General features: G+C 37.7%; 1 protein-coding gene across 10 annotated transcripts in view; it reads left to right on the forward strand.

Annotated features, from left to right (window-relative positions):
- Positions 1–25001, forward strand: part of LOC134527962 (oocyte zinc finger protein XlCOF6-like) — a 93393-nt gene that overhangs the window by 10531 nt on the left and 57861 nt on the right. Inside the window, exons 1-3 of one of the 10 annotated variants that reach the window (XM_063361059.1) lie at positions 3118–3261; positions 7146–7178; positions 19338–19528. In XM_063361059.1, the coding sequence (XP_063217129.1) occupies positions 19352–19528 (177 nt within the window). In that variant the 5' untranslated portion in view covers positions 3118–3261; positions 7146–7178; positions 19338–19351. Of the gene's footprint in view, positions 1–3084; positions 3262–7145; positions 7179–11868; positions 12792–14254; positions 14486–19288; positions 19529–25001 lie in introns of those variants that run through there. The other 9 variants (XM_063361064.1, XM_063361060.1, XM_063361068.1 and 6 more) reach the window with 9 other exon arrangements.

Below are 25001 nucleotides of genomic sequence, written 5' to 3' on the forward strand. Positions count from 1 at the left end.
CATCTGCCGTGGACGTTCGAGCTGCATGTCTCCCTCTGGGAGAGCGGGCGCTCTGTACTCGTGTCTGGGCTCTCGTCCGGGAGTGGTCATAGTTGTCCGTCGCCCCAGAAGGCGCTGCAGGTTGCCCTCCGTGGCTACGGCCTGTCGCACATATTCTTCAACAGACCCGTTGCAATACGGCCTGAGGAAGGGTTGTAATTCTTCCCGCACTAACGCGGTCACGTCCGGCAACGCTTGCTCCGGCGCTTCCCCTGGGGCTATGCGACGATATAGCTGCAACTTGCCCGCCAGGAATCTCTCCACCGATTCCGTGTCCCTCTGCGCCTCGCCGTAGAAACGGGCCTTGCAGCTCAAGACTGCCTGGCGGTCATCAAATCGCTGCATGAGACGCGTGGAGAACTCCCGCCACTGCATATCGTATCGCCCCCATAGAGTCCACCACTCACGAGCTCGACCACGCAACTGTTCGCTTGTGCGCTGAGTCCACTCCTCTACCGGCACACTGCACTGTAACGTGCGCCTCTCACACCACCGCACAAACTCCCGTGGGTCTTCGTGCACGAGCCCGCTAAACTCTGGCAGCACTATACGCCCAGCCCCTGTGGCAACCCGCACAGCGTACGCGACTGGCGGCGCTGCCGAGTTCGTAGGTGTGTCCCAGTCAATTAGGTTCGGCGACGGTGGATTCTGGTTCGGTAACATCGACCCGACGCGGTTGCCCGAGCAGCCTCTACACTCGTCACATCCCCCTTTTTCCCGGTACACGGCACTCGCTGTGTTCGGGGCTACCCTATGCATCTGCTCTGATGATGTATCCCTGTCCCATAACAACACACCCTCAGCAGTTTCTGTCTTCACCTCACTGCGCCTCAGTGGCGCGCACGTACACGTGTTCCGACACTGCCACTCTCCTGTCACAAGGTCCATTCCTTTCGGTAGCTGACACGTCGCGCACGTAACTGTCAACCCGCGCGGCAGCATTGTTTACAAACACGGGGCCCACGTGGCCGCTCCGTCTGCGCAGCCTGCCCGTGCAGGCTATCACCGCGCCCGCCCGAACACCGCCGGCGCGCCCCGAAGATCACCGATGGCAGAACGGCGAAAGGGTGAAAAAGGAGGGGGTACCACGGTGCGTTATCCCGTTGGAGGGGGGTGGTGGTGAATCGACGGGAAATATAATCCGGTTGCGGGACGGGAGACGGCGATGCGTTATCAGCTGAACCGTGAAACTGATAGGTGTTGAAAACGTGGGAAAGGAATGGTTGCGTCCTCGCGTTGATGAGATCAGAAGTACTGTCTAGGTGAATAAGTGAATCCATCCATTGTCCCAGGTGGATTTTCACGCTGTCTGATCACTCACTGTACACTCTTTTCCCGCACTGCACGCGCTCTCCTGTGGACTTGCAGTTCGCCACACATACGGGCGCCAAATGTCGCGTACCCGTCTCCGTAGAATGCGTGGAGACGTGGCGGACGTCGCTCGGCCGTTTTCTAGTGTTGCCCGGCGCCAGCTCTCTCGCGTAGAGCAGCCTCCTGCGGGGAGGCAGGGGTGGACCGTCCGGCCCGTGTAGCTGCCGAGGGACGTCTCGCGCGCTGGAGAAATGTGCGGTGCAGGCTAGTTGTGTTAGTCCACGTGTTTTGGCCCGCGGACACGCCAGATACAAAACAACACTCACGCACACGGTAAAGAAAACGAAGGTGGCTCGCACGGGACTGGAGACCAGGACGCCGGCGCACTGCTCTCGCGCGCACGGAGCGGAAGTGACGTCATTCCCAAAGCCGCGGCGCGCTGCGGACAGGGCTGTGATCCGGGCTTTAACCCAGAGGCACGGAGGTACGACGTCATAATATGCTGTATATGCGTAGTTTGTTTGATTCTTTATACTGAAACTGTATTAAATGCCAAAACATTGTAAAATATCGTACTCCATTGTAATTAGTTCATGGCTTTTTTAAAACAATGTATATTGTCCTCCTTTTTAGTGAAATGTCCTCCTTTTGCGAGATGAATGTCGTCCTTTTTTATTATCAGTGTCTGGTAACCCTAACCTCGTGTCCAATCCAAACAAAATATTATTTTCAGCGGGAGAGCAAACAAAAGACAATCGAAATGAAATAGGGCGCTTTTCCACACACACTCCAAGTACTTGATCTAAGAAAATTTTTGTGCCATGTTGCCAGATCTTCACTGAAAGTGGATGGGAACAAGCTTTCAGCTGGCAGTCATTCGAAAGGCGTTTTTGAAGTATTATCCCGCGGTTACACGGGAGTCTGAACTACTTCAGGTGAACATGTTCAGCTGTTGAGTGCGGTTACACACAGTCTGAACATGTTTCGTTCGAGGCCATTTCTCATTTAACTTAAACAGGTTGGCAAAGTAGTTCAGATCGACATATCTTCTACATTAGCCTCTGATTGGCTGGTTAGAATATAAACAGTCTTTTGCAGAAATTCTAGATGGAAAGTGTTTCTGGCACAAGTTCGAGTAATATTTTACCGAATGCAACAAAAAAAAACCAACAGATAATTACATATATTTTTTAATTTATCCTGACCTTAATTTTCTTAAAACTGAGATAGGTACTCTCGTTAAAAAAATAATAAAAAATAAGTTTAAAAATTTTACTGTGCATGTTTGAATTCCCGATTTGTAAAAAAATATTGAGCAATATGTAAACACATTTCATTTCTGCTGATACTGCTGTATAAACAAGTGAGAAAATCCCGCGTTTTCTGGATGCAATTAAAAAATAGAGATCAACAACACAGTCATTCGTTGACAGTAGACAATCGGTTTTAGAGCTAAACACACTTTTCAGCAACTACCGTGTAACCGCACACTTTCGCGTTTGTAAACGTGTTTACTTAAACATGTTCACCTGAAGTAGTTCAGGGTCCCGTGTAACCGCGCCCTGAGAGGTGGAGAGTCTGCCAGATGAATGAGAGTTGGATGCGCTTTCGAAGGTCAACTCTGAATTCGGGCCTAAAACTTCAGAACAGACATCCACTCCATAGACTAATAATAAATAATGAAGCTTATATTCAATGGCTTATATGCTCTTTGGGATGAGCTAGGGTGGATGTGTGACCCTTATTTAATCTATGGGAATTTTTTTTTGCTATTTTAATTATAGAATTAACTTAGCAACTTGAGTTAAAACTTAATGTTAAATTGTGAAGTATTTATATTATTCATTCAGGTAAATAATATATTGTGAAGTATACATGATATTTATATAGGCAAAGAAGATATTCTGAATAGTAAGTAAATTTGAGTATCGACGAAGTAGTGTGTATTTAGCGTTTAAATGTATATAACTTACTGTCGGTTAGGTCAGGATAGCTACATCTTAAATTAGTAATTCCTTAGCAACCGTTAAAATTATTTTACATTACCAACTATCCACAATGTTTTGAAGTATTTTCAATTTAGCCAAACAAACATTATAGACCATTCTCACGATTTAACTCAAGTTCTCCAAATCATATACACACTCAGACGACATGGGAAAGCAATAAATGGCAGTGGGCTTGTTAGTGTAGGCTATACGCATTGCAATGTAAGTAATAAACTGATTTCTCAGAAACCAATAGGAATTCAGAAACACGTTTTTCAGGTTAAATAAGGAATGTCTCCTGTGTTTGGAATAGTATTTTCATAATATTATTTTAATTTACGGAAAAGCCTCCGTGTAAGACTATTACGGGTAATTGTTTTCCTTATTACATATTCAAGTTTATCCTTTGATCCTAATCGAATGGCATAAGCCTGTGGTACATAATGCTTGCTGTTTTAATTTAGTACGTCGAAATATCCTGCACATAAAAAAACTTGTCATATAACAATGAATAATGATTGCTAGTTGAATACAAAATATATTTTACTTCCTTTTCAACTTAAGATCATAATTTATTATTATACCACAAATTTTTGTTATGTCAGGATATTTTGACGTACTAAATTTAAATAGCAATAATCTTGTACCACAGGATCAAAATTTACAGTATCATGCCATTAGAATCAAGTAATAAACTTGAATACGTGATACAGAAATTTTACCAGTAACAGTAGTGGTTTCTGGGTTTCTTGAATTCTAATAAATTAAGTTGGGCCAGGTTTGTTTTCAGACTATCGGGGCTTACTATAAGCACAGTTCCACAACAATCATTCCAATATAGTTGACCCTCTGTTTTACACCTACCACTTTCTGTGGTGTCCCATCACTGGACATACAACAAAGTTCCTTCATTTGAAATTGTTTTTTTTTTTTTTTGTAAATATGTAGAGTAACGGTAGATGCGAAAAAAAATGCTAAAAATCCGAAAATATTTTTATTCTATGCTCTTTCACTTCCTCTTTTCAAATCAACCGACGGAGGTAAGAAATTCCAAATACTTTAGGAGATATCGAATTTTTTAATTTTCATCACAATACCTGCGTATTAATGCGGCGATCACCATTGTTTCTTGTTTACGAGTGTCTATTATGTTTCTTATTGGACAATTTTGTCACGTGACAGTTCCGTGATTGGCCAGTATTCAAATGAACCAATACGTGATTATTTATTCATTTATTGTTCAATACAATGTTTAATTAAACGGTCAACTTTTGCCATTTGATCATTCGTTTCTAATTTTAAAGTCTTATTTTTTATTTGGATAGTGTTTCGCAAGTAATAAGTAACAAAAAAAAATTACGTGAGTTGTTAATGTTCATCATTTGTCCGGGTTTTGTCAGGTCAGTTACATTATAAATAATTTAAAACTAAATAACCATTGAAATTAATTCACATTATTTTTAATGTCCACTTAGTTTGAAAGTATTTATAATGTAACTGACCTGACCTAATTGACCATTTTAGTTCCTACTGTTCATCCTTTATCCGGGTTTGTTTGGTCAGGTCAGTTACATTATAAATATTTTAAAACTAAACAGCCATTAAATTTAATTCACATTTTTTATGTCTGCTTAGTTTAAAAGTATTAATAATGTAACTGACCTGACCTAATCAACTATTTTATTTATTACGCATTCACTAACACAAGGCAAAATAAAAAAAATGGCGTCGTTCGAACGGTTATACAGGTGTTGTATTGATAAATTAAAAAATTTGATATCTCCTAAAGTATTTGAAATTTCTTACCTTCGCCGGTTGATTTGAAAAGAGGAAGTGAAAGAGCATAGAATAAAAGTATTTTCGGAACTTTAGCATTTTTTTCCGCATGAATACACAGGTATTGTGATGAAAATTAAAAAATTCGATATATCCGAAAGTATTTGGAATTTCTTATCTCCGCCGGTTGATTTGAAAAGAGGAAGTGAAAGAGCATAGAATAAAAGTATTTTCGGATTTTTAGCATTTTTTTCCGCATATACCGCGACTCTACATATTTACCTTTTTTTTTTTTTTTATAAAAAACCTTTACTAAATTGTTGAAAAGTATGTGAAAAATGCAATTTTATCATGGTTCCCAGCATTTAAGGTGATACACCACCTTTAAATAAGACTAGATGCAGTGTCTGTGGTTGATGCCACATTCAATTTCCATTATGTTCCAAAGCATTACAAGGCATTCTGCTCCTTATTTATCTATATCGCTATGAAAGTAACTAATATTTGCAGTTTCATCATTATGCAGTGTGGTAGGGAAAAATTAAATAATTATATTGATTAATTTTATTACCTACTAAAGAAAATTAGGTGCGGAGGGGTAATAATTGGACAAAAATAAAACTTTTAATTTTTCCTTAAATTAATATTTTTATGAACTGAAAAAAAAAGTCTATGTTACAAATAGCCTTATATTAATGGAAAAATACTTGTTTTTCAAAATATTGTATCCAATTATGGAAAAATAAATAAAATCAGTGTCCATTTTTTCCCCCTCCAAATGGGGTAAAAACCGGACAAGAGAGGGGTAAATATTGGACAGCTTGTAACTTATACACTATGGGTGCCACACATTTGGGAAGGCAATATTTGGACAGAGCAGACAATTTCCTGTACAGTGCACTTCGTTTCAAAATTGTAACCCTTTTGGTTCATTTATAATAAAATTTTAACGGAACTTAAGTATATTGTCATAAATCAACTAATTTTAAAAAACATTTATGTTGTATTTTATGCCTTCGATATCACTGAATATGGTGGGAAAATTTTTTTAAGCCATTGGTTGATAGTGTGAAAGTGTACAAGATGTAGAAAAAGTCACTTGAAATACACAATTTAATAACACCCTTAAAATGGAAAGAAATATAATGAAACACAGAGAAACTGAAATACTTTAAAAATAACAAATAAGTTAGGCCTAACAGTCAAAATCAAAATAAAATACAGAAATATGGACTTCTAGACCCCATTAAAAACTAGAAATTGTTCACAGCCGCCTAGGCTTACTTTTCAAATACATCAACATTTGAAGGGAATACATATTTTACCATGTCACGAACCGTTTTTATTATGGGAATAGGAAGTTTACCAAGTATGTCTGCATTCTGTACAGCAAACTCGTCGTTTTCAACCATTGTGAAAATATGTTTATCTGAGCAGTTACTGTACTCTTCAAGCTCATAACTTGCACTTCCTAGTCATCGTGGAATACATTTTGTACCACGCAGACATAACGATAACATGTACAGTTTCTCTTTCCAGCACGGAATGACACAAGTAAAAAATCCCCACACCTTATGTCTTAAGGAGGAGACAAATCACACACTTCATTTTGGTCATCTTCTAACAAATCCACATCATCTTCACTGTCTCCACTACAGACCCAATCTTGTTCTGATTCTGAATCACTGAGTAAGTCTACACTCTTTTTTTTGGAAGACTTCTTTTGCTGATCTTTCTGTTTTAAAACTTTATGGCCTAGGCCTTTTAGATGTAGGCCTAGGTTTTTGAGCAGAAATGGAAATTAACTCCATGAATTCCTCTGTTGTAACCACACAGCTGTTAGAATCTACACGTTTGCGTTTTTGTGTAGGTAGATTGTTTTTTTTTTTACCTTTTCTAGAAGCAATGTCTCAAATGTAGTTTTAATTTGTGAGCTTGATGAATTAATGCTACTGGCTTCTGGTAAGCTCTGTATTCTTGAAGAACATAATGGCCGATTTACAGTTCTCTCTTCACCGTCTGTTCTTTCAGAACTTGATGGCCGACTTGCAACTCTCTCTTCAGGTAAGCTCTCCGCTCTTGCAGAACATGATGGCAGACTTGAAGTTCTCTCTTCAGGCAAGCTCTCTGCTCTTGTAGAACTTGATGGCTGACTTGCAGTACTAGCTTCAGGTAGTCTCTCTGCAGATCCAGGACTTTCAATACTGGGTTCCAAATGGACTAGGTCTATAGCCCGTCCCACTCTTAGATTGCAGTAGGTACACGGCTTATGGCGTGCACTGTTGCCAAATCTCTAACACATTACAAATTTCAGGAGATGTGTGTCTTTGTAATTCGGATCGAACAAGAAGGATTTTTAGAAATCATATCGTAATTTATAATATTTTATACTATTACACATATAAATTTGTAATAATGCCACTTTTATGTAAATTTCAAATAAAAACTACCTATTGTAGACGAAAATTTCTTATAGTTTTCTTTTATGTTCTAAAAATCCCATATATATCACATTTTCATGGGCCCGATAAATGCCGTATTTTTGGACAAGTCATGTCCAAAATGATAAATAAAATACGGTAATGGAAATTCTCGGTCGAGTAAGTTATGGGAAAAATCCGAACAATTAAGTCGAAATGGGGAAGATTTTTTGAAAAACAGAAAAATCGCAACCACTCCCATAATATGAAATATCGCATCCGTTTTAACATATGATAACTTGGAGTACCTAATGCCAAAATATGTTTTCTAAATAAATTTTTGATACGACTAGCCATAACTGCATGGGTTCGAAAAATATTTTCACCGGACAAAAAAAACGTAACTGCCTTAGTAGACACCTTATCAAATCTGTTTAAATTGTTTGTAAATATCATAATTATTTTCCAAAACTTTGTCAAGAACAATGTTTGATAAGATGCTTGGTGTTGAGAAGGATAAAAAAATAATTCAAAATTTTGTACCATCATCGCTTTTAAATTCCTTCGTATTTATTTGATACATTTAACATATTATTTTCAAGATTCGATTAAAATATATTTTGTAACAACCATTACTGCAAGGGGAAGAAAAAAATATGAGTTTAAGGATATAAAAATCCCGTTTTGTTCTAATGTAAAGAAATATAATCATCAAAATCTTCCTGCGCCTTTAGGCTGTGCCGATAAGGAATTTTTTTTAACTTGAACTTACAACAAGAATCTGTTCACACACATTTCATTCATAGGAATTTATACGATAAATATAACGTTAACTTGATTAAGAAATTAATAACATCACATACCTTTTAATCACTATCGCTACCGCTGACCAATTGATACCCCTTCCATAAGAGTAGTACAGAGCTGACCAGAAGAATGGTAAGCTTCCTTAATTGCATTGCACACACTCATATTTTTTGAAAAATACTCGAATACATTCAACACAATCTTGCGCTCCCTCCCGCGTAGCCTACCGATATAATTTCTTTTCGGTGTTCTAACTTCCATATTTTATATCAGGGTGGCGACCAACCGGGAAAACCGGGAAAACCGGGAAAAGTCAGGGAATTTTGCCAGCAGGGAAAAGTCATGGAAAAGTCAGGAAATTTTTCAAATAGTCAGGGAAAAATTAAATCTTGTCTAAAGTTCCTGCTGCAGCATTTTACAGCTTAATATTATTTATAGTCTTTGTTAATTTGTTAATTGTATGTAGCGAATTATTAACTGAAATTCTGAATACTATATTTTATACGAAGTTTGACATTTTAATGAAGCCATTTTTGATGTCGCGGGTCCATGAAAAACTCTGCTGTGTTTGCATTGCTGATAACAGCTGGCTGGCGTGCGCGCGCATGCATTGTATTGCCACCATAGTTATGGTATGTGTACCAAATTATTCTATGCTTACTAGTTTTATAGCTCATAGTACACCGAGATGACCGAGATAGTTTTATTTTTGTTTCTCGTATTATTGGCAACTGTGGTACAAGTACACGAACGTTTTGGGATGAAAACGTGAGTGCTTTTGTTTGTTGCCAGTCGTGTTGTGTAGTGCTTCTCTACGTTTTACTTTTCAGATGTACTATTTATTTTATTTTGCTGTCCTCTTTGTGTAAACGTTTTGAATAGTGGCGTGTACATGTTTTCAGTATTATTTAGTAAGCTAGTCGGGCTTTGTTCTGAAGATAAAAAGGAGAGAATAGAAGTAGTAGACAAAGATGCGGAAAAAAATGTGCGCGGGATCAGATATGGACGTGTGGGCTTGGGAAGAATATTGCCGTTGCCGAAAGCTAAGAGTAAAGGTGATTAATGAGTTAAAGTGTTTATTCGGTTATATTCAAATTTTTAGCCCATTACTTTTATGGATTAAAACATTTTTTTAATGAATTCCAATACAGGATAAGAAAAGTGAAAGGTAAATCTTTAGAGTACCGTAAAATGGGGTGAATAGGAACAGTTTCCAACTTCAAGCACAAAAAAGTAACTATATTCACAAACATATATAAATAAATTTATGCCAGAAACTTAGGTCCTTCCTTCTTCTTGCAATACCATAAGCAACAAGTGTTCTTTAAAAATTCCTTTTGTTAATTATTAATTTTTTTAACGGTGTTCCCATTCACCCCACAAGGAGGGGTGAATAGGAACAACAATTTGAATTCATCTTTGTTCATATTCAAACATTAGTAGGGCAAATAGGAACAGGTTGTAATTGTTAGACATGAACGGGAACACACTATTAATTGAATATAAAACATTTTAATACAAAAATACAAATTTTTATGAAATTTCAACTTATAAATACACAAAATATACCCTTTTCATTTTACATCATCATAAGTGTTACGAAAAATATTGTTAATACTTAGAAAGAAATACATTTTCTACTGAGTAAATCATACAACTTCAGAAATGCACATTGGTACCTACCAGTTCTCTCCACATAAAGAGAGAATTCTTATTTGAAGAACAGTAAGCTAACTGTATCTAATACAGAAAAAGATCACTGAGATCATTTTTAAAACTAATCATATTTTTGAATCTGGAAGATGCCTTTTCTGTGTCACTAAGTTGTAATTTTGTGACAATGTCTTCGGAACTGAAAAATGCCTCTTCATCTGTTGGGAAAAATCTACATGTTTGAGGGTTCCTTTTGTAAAAGACTCCTACGTAACCATCATCTTCTGGATGCATTACTTTGCAGACATAGAGTCTGAAGACATTCTTTGATTTCCCGTACACTTTAACCACCAAATAGTCTCCTGGATGATGAACACTTGTCGATACCGGTGTGACATGACTAACATGAGTTCCCAAACGTGGTTCCTCTTCAGAATTTGTTTGCAATGTGTACTCATCACTTTCTTGTACACAATAATCTGAGTCATCAGATGATGATGATTCTGTGATTACTGGAATTTTGGTCTTCTTTGTGGGGGCCCCTCCAGCAAGCTTTCTACCATTTGTTTCTAGTCCTGAGGGTCCTGGTTCAGACACAACTGCAGATTCTTCAAAGTCTTTCACCTCCATACTTTTGCCAGGAATAACCGTAACTCTTCTTCTCTTCTGTCGGGTTTTGGGAGAGTCAGACTGCCGTAAGCTCTTCAACAGCTCTTTAAAAGTACTGTCAATGGCTTGCACTGCTGGGGACTGTTGAGTTGATTGAGTTTCGCTCTGGGCGCTGCTGTCAATGCTTGGTAACATCTGAAGGACTTTGTTCCGACATAAAGGCACAATGCCACACTTTCTGAAACCAGATCGTACATTGTCTTCTTTAAGTGTGCTAACCAACTTCTTTAACAAGCCAGGAAATTTGTCTTTGGGTACAGATGCCTCATTTTGGCCTGGTCCCTTCTTCCATTCTTCCAAGATTTGACGCCATGAATTCTTCATGGGTCTGAAGAACGCAACATCGAGAGGTTGTGTGAGGTGTGTAGAGTTTGTGGGTAAAAATATGAATTTGATGTTGTTAATGTTGCAGAGCTGTATGATGTCAACTGACAGATGAGAAGCTAAATTGTCCCCAATCAAGTATTTTGTCCCATCAAGTTTCTTCAAATAGGGTATGGCGATTGTCTCCACCCAATCACTGAAACAAAAACTATCGAACCAACCAGATTTGGTACGGTTGTATCTTGAGTTTTGTGGTCCACCTACCCTCCAACTGTCGTACAAATGTTGTGCTCTGTACACGACATAGGGAGGCAAGATTTTCCCATCTCCACTTGCCGCGAACATGACTGAAATGGAAGCTTTGGAAGAGTTCAATACACGTTCAGGGTATTTACAACCCCGCCTGAAAATTAATTTACGCTTTCCAGGATCATCACTCAAATTGGTTTCATCGAAATTGATGATATGAGTAGGGGGAACATTCATCAACTCTTTCTCCAGTTCATCATGTGACACTGCTGCCCTGGCCCTTTTAATATTCTGGCACATCCGAGCTGACAGAGCTTCTTTATGACGCTCTAAAAATGAATAAACAAAATCGCGACCAGGTGTATTGTCTTTGAATCTGAGCACATTCTTTCCCTGTCGCTCAAGAAAATCTTTTACAATTAATCGCAAGGTAAGCGAATCTAGGGGATATCCCCATTCAGCACACACTTGGAGACGATCAACCAATATTTTCTCTTCCTCCTCACTTAAAACTGTCTGTCCACCTTTTTTTTTTATTTTATCTCCTTTCTTAACGTGTCTGTGCAACACTGTCGTTGGAATGTTGTATTTTTGTGAGCACTTTCTATAAGAAAGACCATTTTGAATGTGCGTAACAGCCAACTTGAGAATATGTGGTGGGCAATCTGCATGCTTACGCTCAGTAACTGGTTGATATTTTCGTGGCAATGTTTAGGCACACGTCATAATCTGCAACAAAAACAAAATACAAACTGGTACGTAATATCGGGAATAAATTTCAGAGTATATATTTTTACTCTATGGTAAGGAAACAACCTACAAACATGTTCTATACAGAGTGGGGTGAATAGGAACACTCTTCTTCAGTGTTCCTATTCACCCCACAGTTACATAAACATAACCTCACAAAAACAAAATGTTAGCATCACATGTTTGAAAAGAAAAAATATATATATACATAAGAAAATTTTTAAATAGACCTTAGGTTAACACAAAATAAGTTACATTAAAGGTATATAAAGTGTAGTATTATACTTACAGATGAAGTTTTGGGGAATAAATATTTCATAGAATCTAGAGCACAAAATTTACAGCTGTGTTATTTGTTACTCAGTGGTACCAACAATGTAAAATATAATTTCTCATCTTAGTATCATGTTAGCAAACTGACAAAAAATTAACTCAAAGACATTGCACTGCAATTATGCTTCACATGATTTTTTTTATATTTACATGAAGTTTTGTTCCTTTCCACCCCACTGTTCCTATCCACCCCATTTTACGGTAGCTAATCATTAGACTTGCGCATAATAGTTCACGACCGGAAGCGCTCCTATTAAAAACGTTTACACAAAGAGGACAGCAAAATAAAATAAATAGTACATCTGAAAATTAAAACGTAAAGAAGCACTACACGACTGGGAACAAAAAAAAAAAGCACACACGTGCGAACTAGGTAGCTCTTTCAGTTCGTCCGCTCCCATCTCGAATTCAAAGAAGACAGGTCACAGATAGTTCGTTCGCTTTGCTACCGCTACTGCAGGCGATCTTCTCTGTATGTTATAGTAGTTATTTTTTTTATAATGATCAGTGTTGTGAACGCCTAGACTATTATTCTTTTTTGGGTTATCTATACATCAAATGAGTAAATAAAACAATAATTTACATAATTGGGTAAAATGGCATATATAGGTAACAGTTGTTTTTAATCTTCACTTAACATATAATATAATCGAAAAATTTTAATTTATAAAAGGATTTATTTTATAGCTAGTTAAAGAAATATTATTTATGAAATGTGTTTATTTAAGTGAATAAAATTCAGTTTTATAAGTATACAAGTTTTAATTATTTTTTATGTTTTAGAAATAATCAACAAAAATTGCGTTATTATTTACAGGCAACAAAATTACGTACATTATTAAGAAAAAAGACCCATTACTCTTTTAATTTGTTACCTTACAATTAGACATAGAAAAACTAATAAAAACTCTTAAGTAAGATTGTTTGCTAATATTGCTTAAGAATTTGTATTTTCATTAGTACCTATATATAATTCACTAAATATTAGCAAGTTCATCATCACTTAACATACACTATAATCGAAAAATTTTAATTTCTTAAAGCTATTATTGTTTGTCTGATTTTGTTTTGACATATATTTGTGTATGTTATCTGATAAGTTAGTTATAATATGTAAAAATAAGAAGGTTTTACTCTTAAAAAAATTGATGAGATTGTTAGGCATGGTCAGGGAATAAAAATGATTGTCCTGGAAAAGTCAGGGAATTTATTCTGTACAGTTTGGTAGCCACCCTGTATATGTACGTAATAAAAATAAATGTAGAAAATAAAATCACGCATGTTAATATATAATTTGTCAAAATTATAACTGTAACGAGTCACCGGACACAACGTGTTTCTTCGTCGCGAGACGCGATACTAACTGGCAGGCTGGTTTTCAGAAATGAGTGTCTAAGGAAATACATGGTTGACTGGTTGACTAAGGAAGCCATGTATTTGAAATTGCTTGCAGGACAGAACCCCACTTATCTAAACACACGACCCTGTTTCCTCTTACGACGGCAGCTTGTGAGAGAAACCTCTATTGCAGTGCGCTCTTGTACTGATAAGACACATCTTTAACAGCTATTTCCACGGAAACTGTAGAAGCAATTGAGATGGAGCTGCTTTTAAAAACTAATTCAATTCATTGTGAACATTTTTCACGCTTTCGTCCCCCATCTATCTTAAATAGAAAAAAAAGTTTTCCGCTGGTCAACTTTTTGATGTGTCAGTTTGTGAGAAAATGCATTTCAATATATTAAAAAAATTATTTAAGTGAAACCTGTATAGTTTTTGTCTTAACATTTGTTCGGTGGCGTCCTAAGGCATTAATTTATTAATAAAAAAATCTGAATGAAATACACATGTAGGTTATTTTTTTTTATGTGGAACATCTCGGAATACTTCAAAATAGTTCACAGTGAATAATTTATGTTTTTTTAATTTTTTCAGACACTTAAAATATTGTTAAGTATTCAAAATAAGCATTTGGAACCCAGTATTGAAAGTCCTGGATCTGCAGAGAGACTACCTGAAGCTAGTACTGCAAGTCTGCCATCATGTTCTGCAAGAGCGGAGAGCTTACCTGAAGAGAGAGTTGCAAGTCGGCCATCAAGTTCTGAAAGAACAGACGGTGAAGAGAAACTCTCCTGCTATTGGTACCAGCTGCACTGCCTGTGGCAAGTAGGCCTACACTACTTGAAGATTGTTTCAGAAATTTGTACTCATTATGATTGATGTTTGTACAGTTCAGAAATGTATCTATTTTACTTGGATCAAGTCTCTCTAGGGTATTTGGTCTTATCAATAGGACAGATACCTGTTGACATGAAGCTGTTTCGAACACACTGTGGTGTAATGCTGGAATGCCATATGCCACAAACCATATCTCATAATTCTGAACGGGTTATTTTTCTCTGGTTTAAACGCTGACATTCATACAGTGCACTTTTCCATTTATCCTTTAATGGTTTGAAACAGGCTTTGTCAAGTGGTTGCAAAGTTTCGGTCGTGTGTGGTGGTAGTTTCAAAATCGTAACATTCTGTTGCCTGGCAATATGCAAAACCTCAAAGTCCAAATGTGAAACGTGACCATCTAAAATTACCAATAGCGGTCATTGTTGTACAACTTCACAGAATTTCACAAAAAAACTTCTGAAAACAGCTGAAGTCATGTAGCCTTTCTCCGAAACAGCATACATAGTACCTTGAAGGTCTGCTGTACCTTTCCAGGTGGACCACAGATTTTGTCCTTCAAATATAAATAATGGTGGGAGCAACCTACCATCCGGAGAGCAGCATGCCAACACACTGGTATTGTCCTTTCCACTACCAGAAATGTTGCGGTGTGCTTTCTGCCCCTTTCCTGTCACACAGACTACTCTTGCAGGGTCAGATGGCAGATATGTCTTATCTAAGTTTCAGATGTGATCTGGCTTATCCTTAATATTAAGCCTTTCCAATTCTTCTTGTAGCAAAGAATAAAATCCAAAAACAATAAACGGATCAGATGTAGCATTTCTTCTTGTAGCATCCAACTGCTCCAACTTCCGAAAACTTAGGTTATTCCGTCTCATGAAATTGCACAACCAGTCTTTCCCAGGTAGCTTCGTAGTTTTAATAAAGGTTGTCATAATACAATTTTTTTCAACATAATCTCTCACGACTTCTTTAATCTCTTTTGAGGTTAGAGCAAAACCCCATTTGGCCAAGTCCCGCAGATGGTTTGCCAACTCCTTCTCATCTTCTAAAGTTAAAGCTGTTTTTCGACCTCTCTGTTTTAAAGCCGATTTTGTTATCCTATTATGTAGAAATGACTTCTTGAGCTTATATTTTGCTGCTACCTCTCTTAATAATTTTTTATTTTCTTTGTATTCTTCTATTGCCTTCCTTACATCTTCTTCTGTATAAGTTTTGTTCTTGGGGATGTATTGTCTTGGCATTTTGTAAGAATTTTGCCACTCTTAACTTTGGAATAAGTTGCATAGGCCTAGCCTTACTAGATAGCCCTATTGCATAGCCTAACCTGAAACATAGTCAACATAAGGCCTACATAACATGCAAATCTATGTATTTACACAACAGGGTGCATAGAACATGTAACCAACCTAAACAGAAAAAAATACATTATTCTTCATTTGTCCAATTTTTACCCCACTTATTTAAGTTTTAAATAGCATGTTGAAATTGATATTTTAAATTTAGGTATGGAAATTAACTTACTGGAGTACCTAAAATAACATTTAAACTAGGCCCTGGATAATTTATATGTTTTTATAACAAGCGGTTTAGCCATGACCATAAAAGTTACAAAATTAAAGGCAAAAGTTATTTAGCGTAAAATTCAAGGGGTTCAAACATTATTTTTTTACGGTTGGAAAATGGCAGAATGAGTGCTCTATGCCACCTCATTACGAAATGTATTGACAGATTCAGTAAATTTTTAAAACTTCATTTTTTCTTTCTTAAGTATTATTTTTTTGGGTGTCCAGTTTTTACCCCTCTCGGACAGTGTCCAATTATTACCCCTCCGCACCTCTAAACTAATAAAAAAGCTATTTATAGAAATTTTTAACATGGGTACGTAGTAGGCTAATTCTTAATTCTATTACGTTTGTGGCCCATACCACCATCTATTTTATTGGGTATTCAATTCAAACTGTGATTTTATTAAATGTATCATATGTTGTAATCCAATGCATCAAGCTAGTTCCATTGTAAAATTCACAAAAATAATTTAAATAGAGAATAAGTGATTAAATAGCAAACACTAGCCATTCAAAAACATATAATAGTAAGGAGGACAAAAGTGGTTATATTACATTATTAAAAGGCATTTTACATTTAAATGATGTCTTCTAATTGTTTATTTGTATAGTTTTACTATTATATAAATGTCAAAGTCATATAATTATATGGCAATTCTAATTTTATGATCACATAACAACCACATTGCTTACTTTTATAGAAACAGGGAAACTCCAAGGTTTCATGTGTTGTTCTTGTCAAACTTAGAGGCAAGTACTCCTCCTTTGTTAGTGTATAATTCATTCCGAATGTGTGTCTTCTATAAGACAGAATTATGTAATTTTATTTTTACCATCCTTAGGGGTGGAATTAAGTAATGATACACATATGCAGCCTATGTGTTTGTTCCATTTACAGGCTACCTATGTATAAAATTTTATGGAAATGGCATCAGTAGTAAAGAAACAAGAACTTTAACACTTAAATGTTAATGGAATGTGTGGCCACAGAAAGTATCTTGACATTAAACAAGTAGCAGCTTTAAGCTCTTAAAAATTGCACGTTGTACTTGTGCACACACAAGATAGGGGTACAGCTGGGACGGTGAACATCAATCCGTCAGACTATTTCCTGCTGGGAAAAGATGTGAAGGTGTCAAGAATAAATGGGATAGATTTAAGAAATGAAGCCTGCAAACATTATTAGATTTAAGAAATGCCTGGTTGGAACTGAGGAGGAGTGTGGAAGCATGAGCAATAAAAGAAAATGTAAGGAAACACCATGGTGGAATGAGAGAGCGATAGAAGCAGTGAAGGAGTAGAACAAAGATGGTTTAAAGCAGGTGTTCCATCACAGAAAAGTAGAGTAAGGAAAGAAAGAGAAAAGCAAAGAACGTAGTAGAAAAGCAGAGAAAAAAATGGATGCAAAAATGGACAGAGATGCTAGAAAAAGATGTTGAACGAAGTAAGAAACTATTACATAGCCAAGTACGAAGTCGGAGGAAAGAAAAGGGTCAGACTGTTAAAGTGATAAATGAAGATGGAAGAATGGCAGAGACAGAAGAGGAAAAGATACTGTGGGGTAATTATTTAGAAAAGCTGCTGAACCCAAATGATAATGAGAAGGAAGAAGAAACAGACGAGCAGGAAGTATTTTCAGAATTGTATGATGAAGATATTGTATGATAAGGATGAAGTATGGCAAAGCTCCAGGGAGGGATGAGTTGACTGTAGAAATGATAAGAGCAGCAGAAGTAGGAATTCATTTGCTGTATAGGATGGTGAGGTGTATTTTGAAAGAAAAATAGATACCAGAGGACTGGAGTAAAGGGGTAATATTGCCACTGTGAGAATTATAGGAAGATCACATTAATGTGCCACTGTGCAAAGGTGTATAATAAGATCTTGGAAAAGAAGTTCCGGAGGGCATGGCAGGCAAATGGCGTGAGGAGCAGCATGGGTTTAGAGAGGGAAGGTCTACCGTAGATCTGATTTTTGCTATGCGACAATTAATGGAAAGAAGATTTGAATTTAGGAAAGATCTAGTAATGATATTCCTGGATGTGGAGAAGGTATTTGGCAGTGTGAAAAGACATTATGTTTGGCAGGCTGTGGTAGAAGCTGGGATTAAGAAAGAGTTAATAAGTAGAGTGAAGATTATGTATAAGGGAAACAGTAGCAGTGTGAGAACTGGAAGATGGATGACGAAGTGTTTTAAACAAGCCAACGGAGTGAAGCAAAGTTGTGCATTGTTGCTATTGTTTTTTATTATAGTGATGGAGAGAATAATGAAGAGAGTGGATAATAAGATTCGAGAAGGAAAGATGAAGGCCATGCTTTTTGCTGATGATTTAATGATTTGGGGAGAAAAGGAAGATGTAGTTCAAGAGCATGGAGTGAGAAAGTAAGGAAATGTACATATGGGATTCAGCAAATAAAAGGTGTGAAGTGATAGGTATGATGAGGAACAAAACTGAAGTTAAAAAAAGATGCATTGTATTAGATGGTGTTGTGTTAAAAAAGGTAGAAACCTTCAAGTACCTATCTAGGAAGTGTATTGGAGGGAGGGGATAAAAACAAGGAGGAAATTGTAGGTGAGGACAACAAGGGGATGCAGTCTACAGGTGAGAGATTTGGTACGAAAGAGGGAGGTGTCATTCACGTGCAAATGAATATTGTACAATACCTACTTTGTGCCCATAGTCACTTATGGAGCAGAGACTTGGACTGTAGACAAGAGAAATGCTGGAAAGACCAGAGCAATAGGAATGAGGTTTATGAGGAGTATGATGTGTTATGAGTCAAGACAGGCTCAGGAATAAGATAGTACAAGCAAGAGCAGGAGTACAAGACTTGAATAACATCATTGAAAAAGTGAGAATGAGATGGTATGACCATGTCAGAGAATGGAATGAAAGACTGTCAAGGAAAATGATGGTGTTGAAGTACACAGGAAGAAGACCCCAAGGAAGACCAAGGAGGAGATGGGAAGAACAGACAGTTAAATGAGTGCAAGAGAGAGGAAAATAATGGAATAAAGTGAAGAATGAGGAATGGTGGAAGGACAAAGGAAGATGGAGGCATTTTACTTGGCTTACATAACATTCAATATTACGTTATCTTATACATGCTATTGCCTTAAGCTTCTCCACATAAGCATGTGACATGGCTCTAACTCTATCCTATCCATAGTCCTGGGTCATGATGGGGTGTGTTGTGTGAAGCACGCATACTTGCGCAGGCGGACCTGCTGGCAGGGTAAAGGATAGCAACAACATGTTTGTGTGCAGTCAAGAGTGAGCTGATGCAGCAGCTGGCGGTGGAGGAGGCTGTGCATCTGCGCCAGCAGGATGCCCAGCTGGTGGAGACCACGGCCCGTGCCAACCAGGAGGAGCGTCTGCGGCTGCTAAGCGAGCTGCTTGCAGCGGAGACTGCCGCGCTGAGGAGTGCATGTGAGGATCTGGCTGCTCTGCAGAAGCAGGTGGGTCGTGCAACTTATTGCCACTGATACTGTCTAGATCAGCGGTTCCCAATTTTTTCGACCAGGGAACCCTATTGTCAACTTTTTTGGTTGAACCCTAACTCCTTCAAAATAGTTATTTGACAATAATTGTGCCTGCTTTATATGACATTCGTCCTGACTCACGGAACCCCTGTGAACCTGCCGTGGAACCTCTGGGTTCCGCGGAACATCTTTTGGGATCCGCTGGTCTAGAGTGATGACTGAGTCAGTGCCGGAATTCCTAAGAAACTGGGTTTAGTTCACTGGCCTCGCACAAATAGGTTTTGTACCCAGCAGGTTTGTACCAGAATTGTTCAAGAGTGGGAAATGTGGTGGTTATTGCAGTGAGCCAGTATATTTGCTATGGATATTCCTGTTTTTCCCACTGATGCATTCTGACAATGCTCCACCTCATCATTACGCCCCTCATCCCTCTCTCATGGCTTCCAAGTTGCAATCAGTCTAACTCTAGTTCTCTCACTCTTCTTCATAATTTTACCACCACAATTTCTTATGTGTAGTAACCTGACAATATTTTGGAAGGGTTATATTAGTTTCCTTAACATATGTTTATTTTAGAAAGGCTACTCCTTCCACTTCCACATGCTGCATCACCACTATCCCACCAAAAATAAATATACACAGAATGAATATGAATTAGACAGGTAAACGTTGGCTGCAAGTATTTCACCAAAAAAATTAAGAAGAAATGAAAACATAACATTGAAACCCCAGTATTTACGTTTTCTGTCAGTTAACTACATTTTCTTAAGACATTCTTGCACGATTTCCCATCATAAACCATCAGATGATTTGGTCCCGTCATTTTCTCCATAAGATGTATTATGTACATTTTTACTCATGTTGTAGTTGCGTAAAAACTTTGTTTCCCGTTAAAATCCATTGCTAGGAAATAACAATTTACTAATTAACAGGAATAGACAGTTTTACTATGTGTAAATTCTCTTTCAGACACATTTTCAATTATCTGTTTTATTACCACTTGTAGAATGTGAAAATGTAGCCAGCGGTGGTTGGCATTATGTTTTGTCTGGTTGATACCTGTATGGAGTGCACGCACGTAGTATCAATAATGATAGCTCACAAATTACATTCAACATGCACACTGTCTTGTGCAGGGTTGGCATGTTTAAAACAAAATGTTTAAAACAATATGTTCAAAATTGTTTAAAACAATACACACTGAATAAAACAAGTTTAAAACACAATGTTTAAAACATTCTGTTCTAAACATGTTTTTTTATATGTATTTTAAAACAAGTTTTATTTCTTGCGAAAACGAAAACTGCAGATTGACATTTTCATCACAAGCATCACTGTCTCATTGTAAGTCACCAATTGTGATAAATATCCAGACTAGGATGAGAAGTTTTGAAGTGAAACACATTCCTCACGTAAACATAAAATACCAGCACTGCTTGGGGTCAAACCCGTCATACCTTTTAGGGTCACAGTTCCACTAAGTTCATCTAACCTAATTAAAATTTGTTTTTGTTAGTTAAGTGCACGGAAAACAGTTACAAATTTGGCAGCCTTCTCTGTTCCTAGCCGGTTCCTTACAGTACTATTCACAAACCCGAATGTGGAGAAAAGACGTTCAATACCAGCTGACGAAGCCACTGCACTGTGTAACTGATGTGCCAGGTTCAGAGTTGCATGATGAGTACTTTTCTCCAAAGCCATCCACCATACTAGAGGTTTAATCTCTTTTAGTGTTACAGGACTGAATAAGTACTCCTTGAAAGGTGAACTTTTTGCCTTGTACTTAATAATATCCGGCATGGCATCTGGGTGGTATGTTAAAGCATACTCCATTGCAGAGTGAAGTTGCTCCTCACTCAATCTCTCCCCTCGAAAACGTGGGTCTATGAGGTTAGCTAGGAGATGGGCATCAGTCACAGCTAAGTTAAATCGCTTCATAAAGCAATTTAGTTCATTGGAGTAACAATCATTATCATTTTTGAAAAAATCCTGTAGATCAAGCCAAACTTCAACTGCTTCACCAATGGTGCAATCATCACGTTGCACCTTATCTAAAGAGACTGAAAGAGTTTTGAGTTTTTTAAGGTAGTCTTGTGCATTTTGTTTCAATCCAATATTACTCACTTTCGCACTTATGTTTGGTTCGATGGCACTTCGATTTTCAGAGCAGACTTTGGTAATGATGTGCCAATTGTTCAAATAAGACTCAATGCAAGCAGCTGAAGAATTCCAGCGAACATCCGTAGGGAGAGCGAGAGCTGTTCCACCAGCCAGTTTGTACTTAGCAGCTGCAAAGTGGGTGTTTCTGAAATACTTTGCTATTTGCTTAACATGTTCCATAATGCTGTCTACTTGCAAGTCATGTGCTAGTAAATTGAGGAGATGAGCTGAGCAACCGTATGTTATAACATCTCCTATGTCTTTTCTTGCCAGCTCCTCCCTCATTTTTGCCATGTTGGCAGCATTATCAGTAACGAAACTTCGAACTCGGCAGCCATACTGTTGACAGTTTTTAATTGATTTTTCTGCTATCTGTAACAGGTACTCATAAGTATGACTGTTATCTTCAGTGTCAATGGTTTCAGTTAGATAAGTGTATTGGTCCAGCACATCACTCATGGACACACACACAATTGGATTATTGTGCACATTGCTCCAACCATCCAGAGCCATGCACACAGATTTTCCGGATAGTTTTTTCTTCACCTCCATCCATTTCTCAGAGTAAATTTCATCTAGAAGTTCATTTGAAACTTGCCTTCGGTTAGGGGGTTTGTAGCCAGGGCGAAGAAGTTGAACCATTTTTACAAACTCAGGATGTTCGACATGCCTGAATGCTGAGTTTGTACCGAATATGAAGCGAGCTATTTGCAAATCTAGTTGTTTTTTAATGTTTACTGTGGTGCGTATGGTAAACCTATCCATCAAGGTAGTAGATCCATGTGGTACATGTGTAGAGGAAGAAGCCTGATATCCTTCAGTTGAATCCTCTTCACTACTTACTGTCGAGAAAGACACATTACTTTCTAAACTTGATAAAATAGAACTTTTGCAACCAAGTGTTGATGTTCTCTCTCTATCTGTAACAAACATAAAGTACCCCATTGTTGTAGTTTTCGCTTTTCGTACCCTATCAACAAGGGTAGAGAGTGGGAGCGGGAGTGGTTTACAGTGGGGGCAAATATTCAAATGTTGAATTGTCAGAATACTGTGAGGGGTTAGGGACAATGTTGATACCAATGTGCATAGCCATAAAAAATAACTTGCTACCTATCAACATAGCATAGTTTTTGTTCCATATCCAATCAGTTTTCTCATGGACCAACTTTTGTTTGTTTAAGTTGGCTAGTATGTGACATACATTATTTTTAAAGGTTGCTGTTATTTGGGATTGTAGCAATTTCTATTTGTATAATAAGGATTTATCACTTTACTGTCACTGGTATGGTTACTGTTATTTCGATTGTAACATGTCCTTGAACAAAACAAGCAGCTGTCAATATGTGCCTCTCCAGTTGGGATTAAATTTTTTTATTAATAAAAAGTGTCATTTTGTAAATTTTATGCTACACCTACTCAAAATTGCCAAGGCAACATTTACTTTATGTAGCCTACATTAAACAAAAGTTTAAAATACTTATTAGCATACATGATATCCTGTTCATTTACTATATGAAATTTTTGTGCTCTGACAAAACTCTCACATCTGTATCACTGATCACAGTCCGACACTGTGACACACAAGACTGAATGTAATGTGTATTTTTTAAAACAATTTTTTTAATAACTTGGCTATGGTAGTATGGTACATTAAAATGATTTTAAAAATTAATTTTCTCTCATAAAATTCCACTGCAACTCAACATGACCTCTATTTGGATTGTTTTTAATTAATATTATTATTAAACCTGGATAGTAGCTGGCTTCAGTAACTTTCATTGCTATGAAAACTTAAAAGTGTTAAGTGATAGTATGACCATAAACAGCAAAAAAAAAAGTAAAACTGTTTATGAGAAAATCAACACTTAATTTTCGTACTACACATAACCTATACAATTCTTACATATACAGTACACTCCCTATTTAACGCGGTTGTCGGGGGACATAACTTTTACCCGCGTTGTTCCATAACCGCGATGTTTCGATGTGACCAAGGTCAAAAGGCATAAAACACCGCCTGTGTTCTAATAGGTCGGCAAGCACGCACAGTATAGACGGCCCGCCTTTGTGCGGACTTTGCATCCGCAGTTTTCACTAAACGCGGGTGAAAAAATAAAAATAATAAATTGTAAATATAAATATTAAATGTTGAATTTTATTTTTTATTTTTCCGCATGCCGCGCACAGTTTGTCGCACGGCCTACGAGCGCGCCACACGCCGCCATACACACGTGCGGCACACAAGCTGCTGCCAGTCTCGTGGTGTCAGCCACAGTATCTGCTTCGTCTGAGTGTCCGTAACAAAGTAAGTGCAGTGTGTGCGGTTACACACGATTTTGTGGTCAAAGTCTTCTAAATAGAAAGGCCATAGTACTACTTCAAACCGAATATGAATCGCAAAGTACCGAGTTTGATTGACAAAATAAAAATTCTAGATTTACGTACTTACAAATAGCGTGTCTTTTGCAGAAGTATGCAGCAGATACGTGAAAAACTATTCTAGCATTCGTACAATATAAAATAAAGAATCGTCTATCGTGTAAAGTGGTTAAACTTTGTTATCCATGCTTATAGTAAATTATAAATGGTCACATGTGGGATACAAAAATTGCGCCAAAATAATTTTAGCGCAATCAGTGGCGCCGTATTAAAAAGTCTGTTAAACGTTGTCTTTACTTATTCCATCAAACGCTTTGTCGAGTTGCTGAGTGTGTGTGGCTCGGATCGGCAAGTGTTATATTCCCCAGCCTCTGGTTAAAGGTCGGGAGGCCGCTACACATAAACATATCCGGGGCTTGTTTACTACCTCACGGCAAAAGTGGTACAGTATGGTTCACGTAAGTATTGGACCACTGGGAATTCCTCGGCAAAGATTAAAATTACGCTAGCTGATTTACTTTATTATTTAATGTTAAAACATTATACCAAAGTAAAAAGATGAACGTGTATAATACAACGAATAATATTACGTCTGTAGGTTCAAGTTGTAACAAAACATTTATATGTCTCCGCTTAACACACGTGACCACGAGAAGTGTGCAGACGGAAATGAGTGAACTACTCAAGGTCACCAGACTTCCCCCCTTTCGGCTTAAGGGCAAGCTTCAAGGTCGCGGTTGTGAATCACGGTCACCAGCTGGGGTGGAGCTGAGAGCGAGAGATCGCAGACAGAGATAAGACCGTGGCAGCGAGTGAGCAGAAGGGTGGAAGGGGGGCGCCGGCGGGATCAGGTGTTCATCCGGTGTTGCCAGCTCTGTGTCCAACTGAGGAGAACAGCCGCGTGCCTAGC

Source organism: Bacillus rossius, chromosome 1 (assembly GCF_032445375.1).
Source record: "Bacillus rossius redtenbacheri isolate Brsri chromosome 1, Brsri_v3, whole genome shotgun sequence".
Taxonomy (NCBI): domain Eukaryota; kingdom Metazoa; phylum Arthropoda; class Insecta; order Phasmatodea; family Bacillidae; genus Bacillus; species Bacillus rossius.